The sequence below is a fragment of the Chiloscyllium plagiosum genome, chromosome 10 (assembly GCF_004010195.1).
Source record: "Chiloscyllium plagiosum isolate BGI_BamShark_2017 chromosome 10, ASM401019v2, whole genome shotgun sequence".
In the NCBI taxonomy this organism is placed as follows: Eukaryota; Metazoa; Chordata; class Chondrichthyes; order Orectolobiformes; family Hemiscylliidae; genus Chiloscyllium; species Chiloscyllium plagiosum.
The window spans coordinates 7659028-7670495 of NC_057719.1; the positions used below are offsets into that span (position 1 = coordinate 7659028).

The window sequence follows — 11468 nt, forward strand, 5'->3', positions numbered from 1 at the left end:
GGGGGTTAGGTATAGGACAGATGTTAGGGGTAGGTTCTTTACTCAGCGAGTCGTGAGTTTATGGAATGCCCTGCCAGTAGCAGTGGTGGACTCTCCCTCATTATGGGCATTTAAGCGGGCATTGGATAGGCATATGGAGGATAGTGGGCTAATGTAGGTTAGGTGGGCTTGGATCGGCGCAACATCGAGGGCCGAAGGGCCTGTACTGCGCTGTATTCTTCTATGTTCCATGTTCTACTCCCATAATATCAATCACAGATGAACCATCTGTTGTTCCTTCCATGTACTATACTGTACAACAACCTCCTTCCATATTCCGATTCTGTTTCCTGTGCTCCTCGCGGCAGGGGAGGGGCGAATTATCCCTCAATTCTCTTAATATTAAAATTCCATCTGTTTAGTTTTTGGCCCTCCATTACCACATTTCTGCAGGTGTTTATTTGCTAACCTACACACTCACCTATGCTTTCAATTTTATTATTCCCAATAAAATCTTTATTGTTGTTAAACCCTGGTTAGTCCCTTGGAACTGCACTGATCTACTCTGTCTCTGTCATATGCTGAAGCTGCTCAGTGTTCAGTTTCTTTGTACATTAAAAAAATGAGTTTTTAATTGTTTAAAATGTGTGTATTTGTGTCCTTGAACTCAAAGACTCAACTTAAGTTTTAGAACCTTGATGAAGCCTACAACCAAGTAAACTTGGATGAATCTCCCAATAGTCATTCATTCATCCTGGGTTGCATTGTCAATTTTGTTGGGCAGATGGCTTCTAATGCAATTTGTACTTTAGAAGTGACTGTGATTTTTCACTCAGGTCATGCCAATTTCAGGCAAACTTACTTTGAGAACCAGCGTAACTGATTGGAAACTCCTAGCTGCTTTGTCCCTAGATGTTCAACCAGTTTGCTGGTTCCACCTGAGGAAAATGCTTTGCTGCATTTTGGAGTTGCCTTTATATAAACAAAAACCACTTACGAACGGTACAGGCTCTTATTACTTCGACATGGACGCTGTATGTACTCAAGTCACGCATAGTGTATGAGTAAATCAGTACAAAGCCTTAAGTTCACATAGATCCATGCTCGTAAATGCTGAACTGAGTAAGGGTATTGTCCATTGTCTATAATGCAGATAATTGGTTTCAAGGTGACAGTGGCTTTTGCTGGAGGACTCCTAAGCTTTAAGTTCAAAAAAAAAGATTGTTTCAAAATTGCTCACAAAACGTCAAAGGAGAGAAATAATATTGTTTCAATGGGTGACACTCAAAATGTCAAGTCTACTTCAAGAGCTTTGAATTGAGAATCTCTGTTGCACAGGAATATTAAATCTAATTTGTCCTGTAGCACTGTAGCCACCTCAGTTTGTTATCTTACGAATAATTTGATCTATTTTTACAACTTCCTTTGCAAACGATGTTTTGTATTTTGTATTGGGAGGAAAGAAAATGTACCTAGCACTTTTGGGTTCTGTTGCCACAAATGGTGATGTGGACGGTTGAGTTTATTTGAGTAAATGCATTATTTTTACCAAGAAAGGAATTTAAAAAGAGCAAGAATGCTGGCAATCTGGAATCAAAATAACATTTCAGTCATCTGACATCTGAAAGAGAAAGACTGATTATTATTTGTTTTGCTCCTTTTTTTGTGTTGTTATCTTTCTTCACTAATGTGGGTATTGTGAGCTGTGAACGTATACAGTGTATCTGTAGTCATCTTTAAGAATGTGATCAATGAGAAACAAGGGGGTGTTCTGCAAATAAAGATGGCATGCACACAAGCATGTCTAACAAACTATGCTACTGTTGAAATTGGCAGCTGAAGTTCAGGACAATAGAAGACACTGGGATCACTGGAGGTGCCTGCATGATACCAGTTGTATTCATCATGGTTAGAAAAGCTGGAGGAAAGAATGTCATATTTTGAACCTTTTCTGCAAAAAGATTGTTGGCTTATCAGCTGGAACTGTTCCTGCTCCTCTCTTCTTTATACTCCAAGCTTGTGATCAAGGCTGAAGATTAGGTTAAGTGGGCTCATTCCCATTATTATCAGAAACAAGCAGCCCTCCAGGATGAATAACTGATTAGCAGTTTGTGCATTACAGATGAGACAAGAAAGGTATGTCAGTGCAGTTACTTCCAGACATCTAAATATTCCCATTGAGATTGAGCTATTGTCAGAATCCAGCGACAAAATATAGTTACAAAGGAAAGCAAAGGACATTTATTTGAAGTGTTTGTGGTTAAAATAGGATATTTGATTTATTTCAGCAAAACGCTATGTTGAAGAATAGTAGTGAGTCTTGACATGCTGTTGTATTCATCACATTTATTAATTTTGTTAAGAAAAAGGCAGTAATCCTTTTGTTGGTTTCACAAGCTGCTTATGAGAATGTCCAAACTTTTTGTAGGCTACTAATTTTCTTAACTGAGTTACTTCCAGAAGTAATTTGTTGTTTGCCTTACAGATTGTTACTACATTGAGTGAAACTCCAACACTAATCTCTGAAAAGCTTCAACCAATTTTAAACCACTGTACCGCCATTCATGCTGAAGCTACAAATCTGTAGATTCCTTCCAAATTCTAAAATGCGAGTTATTAGAAGTTTAGAAAATTATGGGCAAATGTTCCATCACTCAGAATACGAACTATGATGGATTAATTGTAAAAATGCTCTTGGGATGAGTCTGTTTCTTGGAAGGTCTTTTATTGCTTATCCTTAATTGGTGTAGAACCACCATGAACCACTGCAGTCTGTTCAGTTTTAGGTACTTCCAGGGAGAGAGTTCCAAGATTTTGACCCAGTCACAGTAAAGGAATGGTGATATTGTTTCAAATTAGAATGACGTATAACTTGGAGGAAAACTTGCAAGTTATGATGCTCCCTTGCACCTGCTGTTCTTGTTGTTCTAGGTAGTAGACATTATGGGGTTTTGAAAGTGCTGCTCTGGGACAAGGCAATGCTGCAGCTCACATTGTAATGATGCACACTGCTTTCACTGTGTGCTAGCAGTGAAAAAGGAATGGATAACTAATGTGGTGAATGGGCATAACCAAGCTTTGTCAGAGATGGCATCAGGCTTTTTAAATATTGTTGGAGCTCATCATGGCAATTGAGAGTGTAGCTCACACTCCTGATTTTTTTTTACTTTGTAGATGTTGACAAGCTTTGGGGAGTTAGAAGGTGATTTATTACTCGCCACAGATTTCCCAGGCTTTAACCTGCTATTGTAGCTGGTACGATTAAGCTTCCAATCATTGGTAACTGCTGAAATGGTGGGGGTTCAACAATGGTAATATTGAATGTCATAGAGAGATGGTTTGATTCTTTCTTATTAGGGTTGGCCATTGTTCTTTATCTGAATGTATTTAGCGTTCATAATAAAGTTGATGAATTGACAGCGCAAATAAAAATAAATACAGTAAGTATAATCTGCAAACCATTACAGAGGATGGCTGCAAGACAACAAAAATTGGGACCAGAATATTTAAAGTACATGATATTTTGAAGATTAGGAAGTGAGGAAAGGATGGAGGAGTAACTCTGTTAATTAAGGATAATGTGAAAGTGCCATTGTTGGACTCGGGTGGACAAGGTCAGACGTCACACAACACCAGGTTATGGTCCAACAGGCTTATTTGAAATCACAAGATTTTTGAGCACTGCCCCTCTATCAGTTGACTTCAACTGACGAACGGGCAGCTCTCCGAAAGTTTGTGGTTTCACATAAACCTGTTGGACTATAACCTGGTGTTGTGTGACTTTTGACCTTAATTAAGGATGACATTGTTATCCCAGCTATAGAATCAATTTGGGTGGTGATGATAAATAGTAAGACTAAGAAGCTGCTTGAGGGTATGGTACAGAGTGAGCGAGTGGCAAAAGATTTGGCAGCTAGCATAATCTAGGATAGTGTGAATTTGTCCACTGTTTGGTATTTAAAAAGAGATTGCAGATGTGTGTGTCCTGGTACGTGAATCACAAAATGTTAGGTATAGCAAATGATTAGAAAGGTAGTTGGAAAGTTGGCCTTTATTATAAGGGGAGTGGAATATAAATGTAGGGCTCTGTTTCTGCAGTTGTATAGGGCAACAGTAAGTCCAGTCTGGACATCTTTGATCTCCTCACTTTAAGAAGAAATATAATGTTTTGAAAGCAGTCCAGAGAAGGTCCATTCAGTGACAGTTGGGTGTGGTAGTGGGATGAGAAAGAGATAGCATGAGGAAAGTTTGGCAAGCTGGACATGTATCCAATGCCATTTAGAGGAATGAGGTTTTCTACTGAAGCATCTAAGAACCTGAGACAGCTTGACAGGGATGATGCCGAAAGAAATGTTTCTCCCTTGTGGGAGAGACTAGAACTAGAAGGGATAGTTTGAAAATAAGGAGTCTTTCTGTCAAAGGATTTTGAGTCTTTGAAATTCTTCCCTCGTGAACAGGGGAGATAGTGTCATAGAAATTTAAGGCATAGGTTGATACATTCTTGACTGATGAACTGTTTTCCTGCTGTTATTTTTTCTTCTACACAGTCTTCTCAGATCCATGCACAGAACCAACCTCCAGAATCATTGCTGCTAATGGAACTGCTAGCTGATCACTGTGCAGAGATCCTTGGAGTGATTGCATGTCCACAGCTTAGAGGAAACGTTGCTGACAAAGGAAATGGTGGTTATCTGGGATAGACAGGAAAGTGGAGTTGATCAGATCAATTATGATCATGTCAATTAGTAGAGCAGACTTGAACTGAGTGGCCTATATCTGCTCCCAGATTCTGGATTAGTGGTGCTGTAAGAGCACTCTTCCAGCACCACTAATCCAGAATCTGGTTTCCAGCATCTACAGTCATTGTTTTTACCTATGCCTGCTCCCAGTTCATGTATTACTATTCCCTGGTACTTGGGTGACTTGAGCGTTACTTCCTACCTGTCAGCCAAAGCCTAAATTTTGTCAAGGGTTTGACACATACATATGTAGTTAGTACATAAAAACATCAAAAATCTGCCCTTAGAACCTGCACCACCATTCAAACTCCTGCTTTCTCTCCGTACCCCTTGATCCCTTTAGCTGTAAGCGCCATATGCAGCTCCTCCTTGAATATGTCTAACAAACTGGCCCCAACAGCTTTCTGTGCTATAGAGTTCCACAAGTTCTCAACTTTCTGAAGATACACCAGCTTCTGGATAGGATGCCATGGTTGTGGGTATATTCGCCAAGATGGGAAGTTGATTTGCAGATGATTCATCTCCTGTCCAGGTGACATCTTTAGTGCTTTGGAGCCTCCTGTGAAGTGCTGCTGTACTGTGTCTTCTGGAATTTTTTTGATTCCGTTCCTGCTGCTTCTGGTTGCCTGTTCTAGGGGTTTGTTGCAGTGGCCGGTCTATTGGGTCTAGGTCTATATGTTTGTTGATGGAGACCATGGATGAGTGCCATGCTTCTAGAAATTCTCTGGCTGTCCTCCGTTTAGCTTGTCCTATCATCTGTTGTGTTCCTAGTCAAATTTAAGATCATTGTCATCTGTGAGTGTAACTATTAGGGCAACTGGTTATGGCGTTTAGTGGCTAGTTGGTGTTCGTGCACACGGATTGCTAGTTGTCTGCCTGTTTGTCGTATATAGTGTGTCATGCAGTCTTTGCATGGAATTTTGTAAATTACGTTAGTCTTGCAAATGATGGGTATTGTTCTCGTGAGTTGTCTGTGTGTCCCTGTCGGTTTATGTGCTGTCATGGATCTGAGTGGTCGGAGAAGTCTGACTGCTAGTTCGAGATGTTTCTTATGTAAGTTGGAGTGGGTAGTGTGTGTTGGCTTGTGGCATGTCCTTGTCGTGTTGTTTGTCTGCCGGACATCTGCGGATGAAGTTGCGAGGGTATCCGTTCTTGGTGAAGGGTCTGTAGAGGTGTTCTTTTTCTTGGAGTGCTGTAGTGTGTTGTAGCCCTTTTTGAACGGGGTCCTAATGCAGCCTCTCTTGTGTGTGTCTGGGTGGTTGCTGTTGTAGTTCAGGATCTGATCCATGTGTGGCTCTTTTGTAAACTTTAGTGGTGCATTCACCATTCTATGTTCTTCTACCGTCACATCCAGAAATGGGAGTTGATTATTGGTTTCCTCCTCTCTTTTAAATCTGATGTCTGTGAGCATGGTATTGATAATCCAGTGTGTGTTCTCAGTTTCTGTTCTCTTAATAATTACAACAGTGTTGTCCATGTTTCTGATCCAGAGTTTAAGTTGGATTTGTGGGAGGGCTGTTTGTTCCAGTCTTTGCATCACTGCTTCTGCTATGAGCCCAGAGATGGGTGAGCCCATAGGTGTCCCATTGATTTATTCATCTGTTTGATTGTTGAATGTAAAGTGTGTCATCAAACACCGGTCTAGTAGTTTGAGTGTGCAGTTCTTGTAGATAGGTTCTCCGTCAGGTCATCTGTTCTGTTTGTCAAGGAGGCGGGCTATTGTCTCTGTGGCTAGAGTTTTGTCAGTTGAAGTGAACAGTGCCATTACATCGAATGAGATCATTGTCTCCTCCACGTCTATGTTTATGTTCTTGATGTTGTCTAGGAATTATATGATGATTGTATGGAGTGTTTGGATCCGCTGATAAGATGTTCCAGTTTTTGTTGAAGTTCTTTTGCCAGTTTATGTGATGGAGTTCTTGGAAGTGCCAGAGTGGGTCTAAGTGATATGTCTGGTTTGTGTACCTTGGCTAATCTGTAAAATCCTGGGATGTTGTTGCTTTCTGATTTCATCCTTTGTAGGTCAATCCTGGCAGCAGCAGGAACGGAACCAAATAAATTCCAGAAGAGACAGTTCAGCAGTACTTCACAGGAGGCTCCAAAGCACTGGAGATGTCACCTAGACAGGGGATGAAATGTCTGCAAATCAGCTTCCCAGCTCTGCGAATATACCCACAACCATGGCAGTCAGCACCTGAACTAAATCTTGATGCAAACCAAAGGTGTTAAACCAAGGCCCCATCTTCCTGCTCAGCTGAATGAAAACTGTCCCATATCCTATTTTGGAGTAGAGTTCAGGAGTTATCCTTGATATAATTGTCCCCAATTATTATGCCTCGATCTGATTATCACGTTACTGTTTATGAGAGTTTACTGTGCAGCTACTTGGCCTGTAAATTTCCTACATTCCAGCTGTAATTGCAGTCCAAAAGTATGCAATTGCTAGTAACGAATTTGAGCTATCTGTTGGTATAAAAAGCACCGTCTTCCATTGAAATCTGAATGATACTAAATAAGCTGCAATCAGGAATGCATAATAAGTGATTTGTTCATAACTGGAAAGAGCAATAATTTGCATATACACAGCACTTTTAATGGAGTAAAACATCTTAAAGCACTTAAGATAATATTATAAAATGAAATGTGGCACCAAGTCACATAAATGGACATTAAGACGGATGCCATGGAAATGATGTAGATTTACAAGAATGAACCTGAATTTCAGGCATTGTTACAGGAAGAGATTTCACAAATTAGGTCTGTTTTCTCTAGAATTTAAAGGTTAAGAGGTGTTCTGATTTGAAATCTACAGGGTATTAATAGGAGGAGACAAGCGAGATAAAGATAAACTATTTTTACTGGTTGGCGGTTGCAAATTAGGGGGCGTAGTCTGATAATTAGGGCCAGACTGTTCAGGAGAGATGTTAGGAAGTACTTCTATACACAAAGGATAGTAGAGGCTTGGAACTCTCCTCCACAAATGGCAATGGTTGCCGGATCAGTTGTTAATTATAAATTTGAGGTAAATAAATTTTTGTTAAGCAAGGGTGTTAAAGGATATAGGCCAAAGACAGTTATGTGGAGCTAGGCCACAGATCAACTGTGATCTCATTGAATGGTGGAACTGGCTCAAAGGGTTGGTTGGCCAACTCCTTTTCCAACGTTCCTGTGTTCCAAATGTGCTGCATGGAGGCAGTTTCAACTGATGACAGGATCAGGCTTGGATGTGATCCCATCCACAGATGAACAGCTCCCTAGACTTAGACACAGGACAAGAAAAGATTACTAATCCAGGCTTTCTTTGGAACTCTGTACTGCAATATTTTGTGAATCAAATAACCTTATGAAAGAGCAAATGAGGTAAATGCTGATTTGGAGGGCAACCAGTGCCCTTTGCAACTGAATTCAGAAAGTGAATGATGCTGTCAAAGCACACTTCCTGCATATTCTTAATTACTGTGAAAAAGCACTTTCATGGATCTGCTGCAGTCCTGTTGGTGGTTGTTCTGTGGGGTTAGTAATCTTTCATGGTGATGTTGGATAGCGAATTCCAGGATATCAACCTAGCAGCAGACAAATCTGTGCCAGGTCAGGAATATCTGTGTAACCTTGACCTTGTGGTTGCCCTTTTCGGTGGTAGGAACTGCAGGTAAGTGTGCTGTTTACCTCCCAATGCCAGCAGGGGTCATCATCTTTGAAGGGCAAGGCATGTGGAAGGACAAAGCAGTATCTGTTACCCTTGTAAACACTATTAATCTGCCTTAATGATACTTGTTGTATCTTTAGATCCACCGGAGTAAGAATAAATGGAAGTTCCACCTGAAGGATGGGATCATGAACCTGAATGGGAGAGATTATGTGTTTTCCAAAGCCATCGGAGATGCAGAGTGGTAAGAATTCAGATCCTCCTGAGAATGGACAGGCTCATCGGACTGGACTAATGTGTGCTTAAACAGAAGTACGAAGCCTGCAAGTGAAATGAATACAGAACTACTGGTACCCAAGCTACTGAGTTGTACAACACTACGTTATGTGGGGAAAAGCCTTGCCACTGAAATGGCTCACATTTTACAGAGAGAAAAAGAAAACAATATGCTTAACTATCAGTCATCCCATAATACAGTCACTGCTTGCTGATTGATGAATTACCATCTACAGAGCTAGCGAGTTTACAAACCATCAAGCAAGACTCTTCTAAGGAGAAAGCGTTTAGAGGACCCAGTCACTGTGCTTTATGCTAAGTGCTGTCATTTGAACTGCATAGAAACTGAAATAAATAAACATTTTAAAAAAAAAGGTTCTTTTATAGGGGAGGTTTATAGCTGGGGAAGAAAGGCCTTGTAAATTCAAGACCCTTCACATTTGTGTCGTGATTGAATAACTTCCTGACCCAGGACCAACACATTCTTAAGGTGTAACAATGGCTGATATATTTTAAAATAAAAGAAAAACAAAGTTGATAGATGACTTCAAATTGCAAACGATTTGATAACCTAGACATGTATTCCGTTTACCTTTTTTATGCTGTGATTTTATTAAGGTATGCAATATAGTTGAGATGGACTCTTCAAAACTATTGTCTTCACACCATACCTGTGATAATTTTGAAATATCAGCCAGATCCCAGAGGCTGAACATACCAAACTGTGCTCTTATATATAGTGCTATTATCGAGTGTTCCTTTCGCAGGCATGTTTCATAGTTTAATTTTTTTTCTCTGTTTCACCTATGTGGCACATCACACTATACTGTAGATCAGTGCTAAATCTAATTTTAATTGACCATTTTTACTTCTGACTGTACCAGACCATTATATTAAGTTTTAATAGAAATCATCATGCCTGTTTTGAGGTTTTCTTTTCCTACCCCCATTGGTTTCATGTAATGGTTTTCTAATCTTGAAAGACTTTGGAATTTAACAGAACAAGTTGAGGGATTTGCCTTTTTTAAAATGACGAGAGACATCACTTTTAGCTGTGCTTTCAACAGAGACAGTATTATGCGATTACTGAAATGATTCTTGAGTATAAAGGGGAAAAGAAATGGCAAAGTTTGCACATGGAACAGAGAAACTTGAGGAAAATAAATTGAGCGCCTTTTAAACGAAAAAGAAATAAAAAGCCAGCCATTTACGAATTTTGCTTTTATGAAATTAAAAACAAAAGCCACATGGCTATTTGACATAAAATGACAATTTTCATTAGCTGATCTGTTTTCTACTACCCACAGCTACTTAGTCACCTGGTGTTGTACATACGTGTAAGAGGGAAATCTATTTATTATGTTTGTATAATTCATCTTGTACCATTTAAATCAAGGTTCTTAATAATATAGTCATCTTCGTTTAAGACCCTGCTTGTAAGACCATTAGAGAACTTAGTATTTTGTTGTACTAAGATTTATTTTAAGTTACTTAAAAGTATTTTGCCTTTGCAAAAATTTTAATTAAAAATGCCCTTAAAGTTTGTGTTTATTGCTTTAATTTTCTAGATTTCATGTTATTTTATCTTGGGTGAGAAAAAAAAGAGTTGGAAACACAAAATGTGGCTCTTCTTTGACTCTAGTCATTGTAGGTTTCAATTCAGATTGATATTTGGGTGGATGTGTGTATATATGTATATAATTAACCCTAGCTTTAAACCGAGTGAGAATGAATGCTTTGTTATAATTTATATTTTTCATTTCAAATATATTGTGAATCACTCAAATTGGACAATTCATTGTACAAAAATTAAAAGTTCACTATTTGTAATGCTTTGGAATAGAGTATTTCAGCTTTCATTTAACAAAGGTTACCAAAATTATGCTGTCTAGATTCTATTAATATCTTAAATATTGGTTGCTGACCAGGAAGCCAATTCAGCTGAGCTGAAGGATTCCATCTTTCAAGTTTTCACATATTTATGAAATGTTGGCCTGGCCAGCATTTATTGTCCACCCCTAATTGCCCTTGAGAAGACTGTCCCCTGTGGTGTAGGGATGCCCAAGCGGTGTTAGTGAGGGTGTTCCAGGGTTTTGACTCAGTTAAGTTGAAGCCAAGGTGATACCATTCCGAGTTGTCAGGATGATGTGTGGAGGGGAACTTGCTGGTGATGGTGTTCCACCGTAGTCGCTGCCTGTATCTTTCTGGGTATGAGAGATTGTGGGTTTGAAAGCAATCTTCCCTCTCAGTATTTCCACTAATATCTGATTAGTGTGTGGACATATTGACTTCCCATTCCAGAGTTACTGCCATGCAGGAAAAATGATAAGGAACATAGCGTGAAAGGTGGAGAGTTGCTGCAGTACACCTTGTAAATGGTACATACTGCTGCCACTGTGTATCAGCACTGGAGGAAATTAATGTTATGCAGTGTCACTCAAATCTAATATTTGTCAAACTTTTGAATGTTATTGCTGCTATACTTGCCCAAGCAAATGGAGCATATTCTATCACATCCCAATTAATGCCTTTTGGACGTGCATTGGAGAGTCAGGGGGTGAGTTACTACAGAATTCCCAGTTCCTGATACAGACCAGAAAAACTATTACAACAACAATCAAGCCTAGAATTTGAAGCTAAGTATTCCAAGCTTTAATACGAAACAATGAAAATTCCTTCCACGGGGAACAGGTAAATCTTCACATTGCATGGTTTCACCTTAGATATTTGCCTTTGTGTGCAGTTCACATTTGTGGGATGAATGTCATTTCGTACCTAGAATGAGACAGATGTCCTACTACATATTTTTTCTAATTTGTAAAACAACC

General features: G+C 39.4%; 1 protein-coding gene across 2 annotated transcripts in view; it reads left to right on the forward strand.

The window, feature by feature from the left end:
• The window catches only part of gtf2a1 (general transcription factor IIA, 1), a 70474-nt gene extending 59997 nt beyond the window's left edge, over positions 1–10477 (forward strand). For both annotated transcript variants that reach the window (XM_043696979.1, XM_043696978.1), the window contains exon 10: positions 8505–10477. In XM_043696979.1, the coding sequence (XP_043552914.1) occupies positions 8505–8612 (108 nt within the window). In that variant the 3' untranslated portion in view covers positions 8613–10477. The remainder of the gene's footprint in view (positions 1–8504) is intronic.
• The last annotated feature ends 991 nt before the right edge of the window (positions 10478–11468 follow it).